Source organism: Peromyscus eremicus, chromosome 3 (genome assembly GCF_949786415.1).
Source record: "Peromyscus eremicus chromosome 3, PerEre_H2_v1, whole genome shotgun sequence".
NCBI classification, from domain to species: Eukaryota; Metazoa; Chordata; class Mammalia; order Rodentia; family Cricetidae; genus Peromyscus; species Peromyscus eremicus.
In genome coordinates this window covers 127,138,873-127,151,133 of record NC_081418.1, presented here as the reverse complement: position 1 = coordinate 127,151,133, position 12,261 = coordinate 127,138,873, and the positions used below count along the sequence as shown (strand labels likewise).

At 54.2% G+C, this 12,261-nt stretch overlaps 1 protein-coding gene across 1 annotated transcript; it reads right to left on the bottom strand.

Annotated features, from left to right (window-relative positions):
• Positions 1-416: 416 nt before the first annotated feature.
• On the bottom strand, positions 417-5,672 carry Rho (rhodopsin). Its single transcript, XM_059256847.1, has 5 exons — positions 5,312-5,672; positions 3,741-3,909; positions 2,505-2,670; positions 2,155-2,394; positions 417-1,189 (listed from the first exon to the last, which is right to left on the bottom strand). Exons 1-5 carry the CDS (start codon positions 5,670-5,672, stop codon positions 1,079-1,081), a joined length of 1,047 nt encoding a protein of 348 aa, XP_059112830.1. The 3' UTR covers positions 417-1,078.
• Positions 5,673-12,261: the final 6,589 nt, after the last annotated feature.

The following is a 12,261-nucleotide window of genomic DNA, read 5'->3' as shown; positions in this document are numbered from 1 at the left end:
CTGTTGCTACCTGGTTGCTGGTGTGGAAGAGCAAATGTGTCCAGAAGCCAAGAAGAAGGGCTAGGTCTCAGGCCAAGTAGGATTGGAAGACATGAACCAAGGATGCTACACTGGAGGAAAGAGCCAGGCCTTGTCTGAGACCCTGGCCACAATGCTTTCTCAGTCCTAATAGCTGTAGCCCACATTGCTGTTATTGCCATCTCTGTGATCCAGCTCCAGCCCTGTGCAGGCCTGAAGACCTAGGTCACTGGTAAAAGTCTACTGGGGCTGGGGGAAACACCCTGACTGAGTGCTTGGGCCCAGCCAATTCCCAAGCAGTCACTAACTAGCAGAGACTATCAGGATGGTTAATTAATTGATATTATTTGTAATGCAACTACCAGCTGTGCTGTTTATATACAAAGTATTTGCACACACACACACACACACACACACATTCTCTCCCTTTCTCTCTCTCCCTCCTTCCTTCCCTCTCCCCGTCTCCATCTCTCTGTCTTTGAAGCAGCCAAATGCTATCAGGGCCTGGGATTTGGGATTTCCATATGGGAATTGGGGGAGAAAACCAGGGTAGGGGTGTAAGAACAATTGCCTATAGATTCCAGCCAAACATGACTGGATCTGCCAGGTTGGGCACCTGAGGACATACATGTTCCCCTCCATCAATCCTCTCACACACATTTCCACTCATTCAGTGACTCATTCCTCCCTTCATCCAGCTACCATTTATTAATCAGCTACTGTGTGCTCCATTCTGTCCTAGACACTTAGCCCTAAGCTGGGACACTTGCCATGTTTTTGAGAGACAAGCTAGGGGGAAGGGTTACAGATCCCACTGGCCCCTGGGAATTGGGGACTCCAGGTTGGGGGTCTTAGTGGATGGATGTCCTTTCTTGGGCTGTTCCTGTTGAGTGGGAAGCCTCAGTTTTCTTTTATAAATCGATTAGAAACAATGAAAAAAAAAAAACACTGAGGGAGTCCGCATGACCTCATTCCAACGGGTGCTGCTCCTGGTGGGGCCTGTGGCTGGGGTGGGTTGGGACAGGAGACTCCTACAGTCAGCCACAGTCTCTGGCCAGGCTTAAGCTGGGGCCACCTGGCTGGTCTCCGTCTTGGAGGCAGTGGCAGACGCCTCATCATCACCCAGGGGATTCTTGCCACAGCAGAGGGTAGTGAGCATGCAGTTCCGGAACTGGAAGGCAAAGGGTGCCAGTCAGGACTAGGCCCCACCACCCTGCCCATCTTCAGCCCACCACCCACAGCATGTCCCCTCACTAAGTCTGGCTCCTTGGGGGAGCTTGCTAAGTGTATGCTGCCCCACCACCAGAGATGCCAGGAACCCAGCACAAGGGTTTTCATCAAATGATATTCCGCAGTGTCCTGTGAATGCTTAGGACCTTCTGTGATTGATCTCTTGTAATTAGGATTTGGCCCTTCCCTGTAAACAGAAAAACCAAAGCCCAGAGAGGGAGACATCTGACTCCCTAGGTCACACAGTCTGAATGTGGCAGAGCTAGGACATGAACCCAGAGTCTAAGTCCAGAGACCACATCCTTTCTGCAGAGAGACCTTGGCTTTTAACAGCGGCTTGTTCTCTCTTCTCCCGGTTCTAACATTTTCAGCAACTTCTTCAGCTTTGCAAACAGTGGAATCATTCCATTCCCAGTCTTGTAACTACTTGACATTTTCTGGATGTATTTTGAGACAGACTCCATGCAGCCCAGGTGGGCCGCCAGATCACTGTATGGTCTAAGATAGCTTTGAACTTCTGACCTGCCTGCTTCAGCCTCCCGAATGAATGCTGGGGTATGGAGGTGCACGACCACACCCTGTTTTGGAGGGGGGATACACATCACCATGTAGCCCAGGCTGACCTGGATTTCAGGATCCGCCTGCCTCGGTGTTTAGATTACGGGTGTGTGCCTGACTTCTGGCTGACTTGCAAAGCAGACTTCCAGAATGATTGGCCAGATGTATTTCACAGGAGCAGGTGCCCCCCACCTGGAGGGCTTTCTCCCAGGTTACCCGGAGACTGGGAGGTCCCGGCCTGAGAGCTCACGGCCTGCTAGCGGTCTCCGCAGAGCCTCTCTCCTGCCCCCTCCCCTCCCCTCCCCTCCTTCCCCTCACTCCCCACCCCCACCCGGCCATCCCAGGTACCTGTTTATTCATCATGATGTAAATCACCGGGTTGTAGATGGAGGAGCTCTTGGCAAAGAAGGCCGGCAGGGTCATGAAGATGGGGCCGAAGTTGGAGCCTTGGTGGGTGAAGATGTAGAAGGCCACACTAGCGTAAGGAAGCCAGCAGATCAGGAAGAAGATGACCATGAGGATGACCATGCGGGTGACTTCTTTTTCTGCCTTCTGCGTGGTGGCTGACTCCTGCTGCTGGGCAGCCGCCTACAGGGGTACAGACCTGTGTCCAGCCCGGGGGTCCATACATACCTTGGCACCCAGCTCTGGCCACCCAGCACGGGCCTAGGGACACACACTGAGCCCCCCACTCGTACCTCCTTGACTGTGAAAACCAGCTGCCCATAGCAGAAGAAGATGACGATCATAGGGATGGTGAAGTGGACCACGAACATGTAGATGACGAAGGACTCATTGTTGACCTCAGGCTTGAGCGTATAGTAGTCAATCCCGCACGAGCACTGCATGCCCTCGGGGATGTACCTGAGGGTCAGTGCAAGGGACAATAGGGTTGGAAGGGAACACACGCTCAGCTGGGCCTAAGTGTGGGGTCCATGGAGGCTGGAGCTCCTGCAGGCCTTGGGAAGCATGGTATCGTTATTACCTGCTGGCCCCATCGCCAGGTGAGACTTATCCGTCTCTGCCCTGAGGGCGACTCTCAAGCTTCCTGCCACTTGACCACACCGCTCTTTTCCACCAGCCTGCTGCCCTTTGGTGGTTTAAGTGAGTTGGCAGAGGGTGCTGGGGAGGAGGGCTGAGGCCTGTCCTGTAAATGCAGCAGTTTGAAGATGTGCGTCTCCTAGCAACAGCAACGCGTTCTACACTCAGGATGGGCTTGCTACCATCTACGGGACTTTGGGCAGCTTCTAGAAACAAGGATGTTGTGATCGTGTCTGAGGATGGTGACACTGGACTGCACTCAGAAATCCTAGACTGTCCGTTGAGTGTATGTGTACAGGCTTGCCGAGCCAAGTGCATGAAGATGTGGAAAGAGCAGCATGGGGTGATGGGCTCTGATTCAGCAAGGACCTCTAGGTGGGCTCCCAGAGGATGGGGAAGAGATATGAGGAGAGAAGGGAGGTCTGAGGCTTCTGGGTACCAAACCACTATCCCTACCCTACCTTATCTTGCCTACATTTGGAGATGGTGACCTAGAGGTTGGATGGGACCCAGCTCCTGAGACCATGCATGTTGGGAAGGTTCAGCTTCCCCATGGTGCTGAGGTCCAAGGTCAGAGAAAGCTGCCCCATGCCCAGGAGAACTCAACCAAAGAGGATTGTAGTTTGGCCTTGGCTTAGCTGAGGATTAGGGGCTCGGCCAAGGTGAAGGGTTGGGGTGTCCAGGGTTCCCCTTGCCATGGGTCTCAGAGTTAAAATCAGACTTGTTGTCTTCCCCTCCTTTCTCCCCTGCCTAGACCTTGCTTGGCCTGGGAAAGTTACCAGGATAGTTTTAGGGGCAAGACTGTGTAATATAACGGAACCAGCCCACAGGCTCTGTGTTCCGAATGGGAATCCCACAAAGGCCTTGCCAGACCGGATGCTCAGTGCCATTACCTGGACCAGCCGACGAGTGGGGGAGCAGCACAGGCCAACGCCATGACCCAGGTGAAGGCCACACCCATAATGGCATGGTTCTCCCCGAAGCGGAAGTTGCTCATGGGCTTGCAGACCACTACATACCGCTCAATAGCCAGGACCACCAGGGACCACAGGGCGATTTCACCTGTAAGGGAGTTGACAGCCATCAGTCCTCCAGCTCTGACCTCAGACCAGAGAGAGCTAAGAGCCCCAGAGAAGACAGCGTGGAAGCCTCTGCATTGGACTTGAGTCAGGCCTTAGAGATGCAGTGAGTTTGGACTAGCCAGGAAGACGGAGGCGGATGAAGAATCCATGTGCCAGAGGAAGTGAGCAAAGGAACTCTAAAGAACCAAGAGCCTTTCCGTTAGGTTAGAGCTTTCAGATCATGAGAGACACTGCCGCAGAAGGGCTGGACCTGTGGCTTCGGGCCACACACTGGCTGGTGCTTTAGCAGGAAGAGAAGTAACGGAGTGCCACCAATAAGAATTTCTGGATGACAGGTGCGGCCTGGGCCTGACCCCGTGAGACAAGCTGACTAGCCTGGCACCCTAGCTTGTCCAGAGACTGGGGGGCTGTGATCACAGACGGTAACAGAGATGCCCAACAGTGCCACCAAGGCAGCAACCTGGGCAAGGGGGGGATAAGACAGCATCCTTGGGACTTGAGCAAGCTAGACCTGGCTTTGGGCTTTGTCATGCCCGCTTCTCCCGTTTCCTCTTACATCTACTGGCGACATCACTGGGTCCCAGTTGGGGGACCCCGACTCTGACTCTGGCCCTGCCACATCTCTAAATGTGTCTTTTGCTGTTCCCTGCCTCAGCTTCCTCAGCTCAACAGGCTCCATTGTTCCTGTGACAGCCTCATTGATTTTCCAGCCAAGTGAGAGAAAATGTCTGGAAACACCTGGTGTGGTAAGGCGGTCCACGCCTGTGATCCCAGCACTTGAGAAGCTGAGGCAGGAGGATCAGGAGTTCAAGTGCGTCCTCAGCCACATAGTTTAAGGCCAGTCTGGACTACAAGACTGTGCCCCTCCCCCAAAGGTAGAAAGAAAAAGAACAGAAGCAAATGAATCCTCTGAGATTCCCAGAGTATGGAGCAGGCACGTATGGTGCAGGCCAACAGGGTCGGGAAGGCAGTCACGTAGATGCCCAGTACACTGATCCAATCCTCACCTGGACCAGAGACACTCATGAAGGACCTGGACCTGTGTGCCGTTTCTAGCTCATCCTAGTGCTCAGTCTGAGTCTGCACCAGCTCAGCTGCCTCATAGGATACCCTCACACACCATGGCTCCCCAGTGAGCCCTTGACCTCTCTAAACCCTCATTTCTTGCATTACTCAAAAGGAGACAGATGAGCATTCAATGTTTGCTCTAAACAGCAGCCTAGCTCAGCACCACAGTGTTGTCAATGAATAAGCAAGGCCTTGGGACGACAGCGATTGAAGAGGAGTGGGAGAGAGACCCACTAGCCCCCGCTGCAGACCCTCCCTAGGCCCTTTCCTGCCCCCTTGGCTCCCATACTACACCCCAGTCCCTCTGCTCATACCACCCAGTGTGGCGAAGAAGCCCTCGATGTTACATCCTGTGGGCCCAAAGACGAAGTAGCCGTGCAGTGAGGTGTAGAGCGTGGTGGTGAATCCTCCGAAGACCATGAAAAGATCAGCCACGGCCAAGTTGAGCAGGATGTAGTTGAGCGGTGTGCGTAGCTTCTTGTGCTGTACGGTGACGTAGAGCGTGAGGAAGTTGATGGGGAAGCCCAGCACGATGAGCAGGAACATGTAAGCAGCCAGCATGGAGAACTGCCAGGGTTCCGCCAGGTAGTACTGTGGCTGTTCAAAGGGGCTGCGCACCACGCCTGTGATGTTGGAGAAGGGCACATAGAAATCAGGGCCCTCCGTGCCGTTCATGGCTGCGGCCCTCGAGGCTGCCCCACGGGCTGTTCGTCAACAGAGACCGAGGCTGCCTGGCGAGCTCAGCCACCTACAGCTCCCACAGCACAACTCCAGGCATCAACCCCCCCCAGACCCTTATAAAGTGACCTTCTCTCCCTAAGCCAGGGGCTGATTCAGCATCTGGGAGATATCATACTAAGAATACTAATCCCACTGCTGCTACTGGGGCCTAATTGGCTTGCAGCGGGGCCAAGGTGACACCAGGTGGAGGCCCTTGAGTAAAGGAAGAGTGTCTCATCTTGTCTTCCCCAGAGTCCCCCAGGAATTTTCTACCCATGTCAGTCTGGTGGCCTCAGGCTGGGACTGGGGTCTTAGGACCCTAAGTCCATTTCTCTGTGTTATTACTGACTTCCTGAACTCACCTACCCCATCCCTTCCCGATCCCCTGGCCCTGGCACTAGCTCATTTGGACAGATCTGAGCACAGTCAGCTCGGTCCATTACCACCCATCTCACCCCACCCCACCCGAGGCTCAGCAGCTCGATAACAATTTGTTGCATTCAATTGGAATTTGCTCACTCACTTGTTCATTAAACATTTATGAGCCAGCCACCTGGGAGATCAAGAAGGAGGCCATGGCCCTGCTTAGAGTGCTTCTGGCCTGAGCAAGACTCAGCCAGAGGAAGAAACACATTCCAGTCCAGGGAGGGATGACCATGGGCTATGGAGATGGGGATAGCCTGCTCAGGTGGGGCAGGACATGGACCCCGCGTGAGGAAGCAGGCTGCTAGGTTATTTAGGTGAGTGCGTGGGGCCTGGAGGCCATGGCGAGGGCCTAAGAAGTTTTGCCTTATCTAGAAAGCAACGGCCATACAGCTGGGTGAATCCCAGGGGCAGAGAGGATGACCAGAGACCTGGGGCTTCAGGGCTTCAGAACCCTGTGCAGGCTGAGAGATGCTGGTACTGGTCTGCTGGGGATGCCAATCTGGGGGGAGGCTGGTCCTGGACTAGCCTGGTGTCTGAGGATATGAGGCCAGCATCTCTGCCATGTAGCTGGGGTTCCCGGAGGCCCCCATGTATAGGTTACTCTAGGACCACTGTCCAGTTGGCACGTGCCTGGAGTACCCACTAAGTCCCAGGCAAGGGGTTTCATTCTGGGGGCCCACAGGAGACAAGAAAGCACAGGCTGCAGGAAGCTAGCACCCCATGAGGGAGATGGTGGTGAGTAGCCCTTACGAGGGCTGAACAAAGAACAGAAGGAAAGTTCCCACTGTGCAGAAGTCAGACCATACAGCTTCTGAAGACTGCTCTAAGAAAGTGAGGGTTAAGAACTGGTGATGGGAGAAAACGCCATGCCACTTGCCACACAGGTACCCAGGCCCTGGAGCTGGGTAGGAGCCTGGTCAGGGAAGTGTTCGCCTCTGAGCCTCAGGGCCCTTAAGCTCTCTCTTGCTCAGTCTCTTCACACCTGGGATTCCTAGATCTGTCTGCTCAGGAAAGCAACCCCGTTTCCTGCCAGTCCCGATTGCAGAAGAGGAACACAGCACTGGCATGTGTGTCAAGGGCTGGGAGCTGGCCTCTAGCAGTTGAAGGAGCTTGGCTTGGTGATTAAGACCAACGTTAATGAGGTCAAGGTGGAGGCTTTGATTCTGACATGACCCTGGTGGTCACCCCCAGTTCTACCCTGACCCCCACCCAGCTCAGCAGCACCTCAGCAGCCTTGGCAGCCAGCTAGTGCTGGGGACAGCTCAGAAGCTGTCCTCAGGGGCTTTGCCCATCCCCTGGGCTCTAATGTGAACCTGCAGGGCGGACTGGATACAGTAGGAGCTTGGCAAACACCTGCTGACCCAGTGAGTGAGTGGGTGAGTGAGTGAGTGGGTGAGTGAGTGGGTGAGTGAGTGGGTGAGTAAGTGGGTGAGTGAGTGGGTGGGTGGGTGAGTGAGTGAGTGAGTGAGTGGGTGGGTGGGTGAGTGAGTGGGTGAGTGAGTGGGTGGGTGAGTGAGTGGGTGAGTGAGTGAGTGGGTGAGTGAGTGAGTGGGTGAGTGAGTGAGTGAGTGGGTGGGCAAGTCTCGTGGGGAAGCGCAGCCTCTCTCTGAGGTGGGTTAACAGATGCAACTTCACAGGTTGAAAGCTGTCACTGAGATGAGGGGACACCGGGGTCTATACAGTGTGTTGCTTCAGTGAGACAAGTTCGGAGTTGAGATAGTCACTGGAAGTCATCAGCTCTGATTCGCCTATGCATCTTCCCTTGCAGAGACTGAGGCCTGGAGTCCACAGTGGGCCACTGAGGTCACGTGATTGGCCAGCAACTGCCAGGGCTATCACCACACAGTCCACAAAGTTCTGTGGGTTTCTACCGCCGTTCTCCTTCCCCTATCAACACAGTCCAGAGGAGAGGCTCCGCCTCCCTGCCTCATCAAAGCAAGTCACTAGAGGAAAGGGCTGTGCCGTGTCACACGGGCTCAGATGAAGCAGTGGTCATCCAAGAGGAGGCACAGATTCTAGCCTGTGTCTCGGAGTCACCAGGATACCCTGAAAAATCCCACTTTCCCCTCTGGGCCTCTGTTTGCTGGGCCTGGGAAACCCGGGGCACAACAAACATACAGACTGCTCCCGGCCCGCTGTCCCCACCGGCACAACTGATGTGCCCTGGCTCCTCTGCACCCCCTTCATGTCCCACTCAGGCCCTGAGCCAGCGCAGTGGCACCCCTTCCTGAACACCTGCCCCTGCAGGCTAATGGGACTTGTCACCTCAGTCCTGCTCCTCTCTCAGGTCTCCAAGGACAGCTACTACTGCCACTCTCCACTCCAGGGCCAGGCCCCATGGCGTGGCTATCTGCCTTATCACCAGCTAGACCAGTGGTTCCCAACCTGTGGTTCACGAATTCTTTGGGGGTCGCATATCAGACATTTACATTACTATTCATAGCAGTAGCAAAATTACAGTTACGAAGTAGCAACAAAATAGTTTTATGGTTAGGTCACCACAACATGAGGGACTGTATTAAAGGGTCACAGCATTTGGAAGGTTGAGGACCACCCTCGCAGACCGTCTTGTTGTCCTCCTACTGAACCAAACTCATTCGTGTATCTGGAATGCAGGTCAGCTGAGCCCGTTTTTCTGCGTGTTCAGCTCTTGGCCCACGGTGGTAGGTGTTCAAGACACACTGTCCCTGTAGGCTAGGAACCCTCAGTGGAGGTGGAGTACCGAGTCCGGTGACCTGCAGCCTGGGTTCTTGTCCTCTCAGGAGTGTGGGTTACTGGGGCTGGGCTATGAAGAACTGTGAGGTGCTTGGATGCCAGGGCCCTGGGAAGCCATCTCTGAGGCTAGCTACCGCCATGTTGGCCACTCAGAGGTACGGGCAGTCGCAGGGCACTGAACGGGGGATTAGGGACTTAAGCCACCAGTGCTAATAGCTCTTAAGCCCCAGAAGGAAAAGTGCTGCTGGGTCAGCAGGCCCCTCCTTCTCTTCTCACCTGTGGCTTAGTCTTCCTGGCTGTGTCACCAGGGCCTTGCTGGGGACGTCAAGGGAACCTGGAAGGAGACAGGTGTCCAGTCCTCTCCTGATGTTCGCTACCCACTCTATTGTGTTGAGTGCTGTGCCATCTCAGGGCGGCGGACGGATGACCAGGGAGAAGCAGCCATTTGTTCTGAGCCCCACCCACCCTGTTCCGCTCTGCCTTAGCTGTGTCAACGAGAGCCAGCAAGAGGCAGAGCCCGGGGGGCTTCTGGCCTTAGCAGCCTTTCAGACAGAATCTATAGAAAATTAAGTCTCACGGGAGCACAGGTGGCCAGGAGGACCCCTGCACACCTCAGAGGGTAGCCTCAGAGCCTTGGGGCAGGCCCACGAGCCTGGGGGCTAGCTGACACTGAGGAGCCACTGTGAGTCACAGGCAGGAAGGAGCACAATTGTTCCTGTGCTCTCAGAAGGTGTTGGGAGTCAGGATGAGGGATGAGGGAGCAGTCCTAGGGTGGGTGTTGTGGAATATTATTTTAAGATGTGATACATTTGTTTATGCTGTGGAACATTTCTTTAATGATGCAAAGATGTGTTGCATTCTTTTTTTTTTTTTTCAGAGCTGAGGACCGAGCCCAGGGACTCTACCACTGAGCTAAACCCCCAACCCCATGTTGCATTCTTTTATGTTGCATTTAACTCTGTGAAGCTGTGTTACTGTGCCTGTCTAAAACACCCGATTGATCTAATAAAGAACTGAACGGCCAATAGCAAAGCAGGAGAAGGGATAGGCAGGGCTGGCAGGCAGAGAGAATAAAGAGAAGAAAAAGAGAGAAAAAAGAGATTTAGGAGCGAGAGGAGGAGGAGGACTCCAGGGGCCAGCCACCCAGCCACCCAGCCAGCCATGGAGTAAGAGTGAAAGTAAGATATACAGAAGAAAAGGAAAAAGCCCAGAGGCAAAAGGTAGATGGGATAATTTAAGTTAAAAAAAGCTGGCTAGAAACAAGCCAAGCTAAGGCCAGGCATTTATAAGAAAGAATAAGTCTTTCTGTGTGTGATTTATTTGGGAGCTGAGTGGCAGGCCTCCAAGAGAGTTAAGAGGAAAAAACAGTCAACAAGAGATGGGGGCCTTGCCTGTGGTGGCCGCAATGCCCCTGTCATCGCTGTGTAAAGCCCAGGCCAGGGAAGAGGCACGACAGAGGGATGCAAACCTGAGGCACGGCCATGGGGACGCCTGGCTTCAGCAGCCATGTAGAGGGAAAGGTTAAGGAGTGGAGACCCACAGACACCCCGCCTGGTATGGCCCAGCCAATCAGCTGCCATCTTCCTCTTCCTCACAGTGGACATGACACACAGCATCAGTACACAAGCCCTGACAGTCTTACTAAGCTCTGGGGCTCCAGCCGTCACCTCTCCCTGATCCCATCCCCTTCCTGACAGAACTGGCACCTCCAGCTCCCTGTCCTAACTTCCTTCAGTCAGGGTCACTGTGGGCTCCATTCGCAGATGCTGGCTATGGCTGAAAACTCCATATCCAAGCTGAAGGGCCTTGTGTACAGAGGTGGAAATGGAATCCAGTAGGGAAGAAGCAGAACGTGGTGCTCAGTGTGAAGGCTGCCTAAGGGTGTGGGTCCAACTTCGGTTCAGCAGGTACGTTTGTTTGCTCAACCAGAGAGTGCCTGTGGGCCTCAGTTTCACTATTTGTGTGGGCACCCCTAGAGGCTGCTCAGACCAGACATGACGATGCTTCAGCAAGAACTGGAGCTGTGGCCCGGCTCAGCCTCGGGGGCTTGGCTCCCAGCAGGACTCTTCCTGAATTTCTGTGTGATGGGCTGAGAGGATGCATGCCGGCGTCTCAGACAGCCCCCCCCCACCCCCACCCCCCCACCAGCCACAGACCATCTGATCTGTCACTGTGATTGACGCCTGTTGGGTAGCTGGCGCTGTTTCCTCCCTCACCCCACTTCTTTCCCAGCCATATGCAAATGAGTTCAGTTCAAGGCACGCGCTAATGGAAATCCTAACACATTAATAAATGTTTAGTGCGAGAGAGAGCATGCATGATCAGAAGCAATTAGACACTCGACGGAGGAGTTGTGTTGGCACAACTGTCTGGATCCCTCCTTCATTCCCTCCATCATCTCCACAGAGGCGGGGGGGGGGGGGTGTTGGGGGGCAGGGCCTGGACCTTGCCTGGCTCCTTCCTTCATCTCCACGGAGGCAGGGGGGTGGGGAGGGCCTGGACCACACCTCACCTCTGTCGCTCACTCTACTCTCATCTCTCATCCCAGCAGTGGGCATGCTACTGCCAGCCTCACAAGGAGGTCTTCAGCATGGCTCCTAGCCGCTCAGTCTCCCTGCTCCCGCCCGTTAAGATACTGTGTGTGTGGTGGGGAGGCGGGTGTTGCTGCCTGTCCCTGGGCAGGTGGCATGCAGGAGGACTTCCGAGATTACAACTCTAGGTGCCCACTCAAGGCTGGACGCCCTAACACCTGCTGCTCTTCTAGTCACGACCGGCACAGGGGCTGTGGCTGCACAGAGGTGCCCAGTGTGAGTTCTCCTTCCAGACTCTGCCTGATACCCTTTCCCCAACATTCTATGGATCCCAACTGGACCCCCCATGCCTCATGCCCTGGAAGGAAGGAAGGGAAGAAGCCACAAGGCTGAGTATCCTGTGGAAGCGGACCCCTTGACTGGTGTAGGGCGGGCTCCAGGAGCTCCAAGGACAAGACTATTCACTGGAGGCAGGTATCTTATTTTCTTGTCAAAATGGATCCTCATTCAAACAAAATAAATAAACAACAACAAAAACATCCATGTCCCTGCCCCTTCCCATGCTGCCATTTGATTCGATTACGTTTTAAAAGCACGAAAAAGCAATGTTCCTTTCCGATCAAATTAGAAACAGGTGCACTTTTGCATAAGGAAATTAAGTTGCAGACAATATAGGATTTGCTGAAACGCAGACACTGATGGAAACGAGTAGCCCTTTTATTTGCCGTTATTGAGGCAATCTGTTGGCAAAGTGTTCACGGTAACGGTCTGCAGATCTGCGGACTCCAGCAGGCCGCCATGAACACTTGAGCCCTTCGGAAAGTAACACATTTTTTTTTCTTAGAAAATATATGTACGTTCTCTTCTGCATC

Coding starts and splice junctions, on each gene's coding strand:
- Rho (XM_059256847.1), bottom strand. CDS start 5,672: ATGAACGGCACGGAGGGCCCTGATTTCTATGTGCCCTTCTCCAACATC. Junction 2,671..3,740: donor CCACTCGTCGGCTGGTCCAG/GTAATGGCACTG, acceptor ACTGACCCTCAG/GTACATCCCCGAGGGCATGC. Junction 1,190..2,154: donor ACATCATGATGAATAAACAG/GTACCTGGGATG, acceptor TTTGCCTTCCAG/TTCCGGAACTGCATGCTCAC.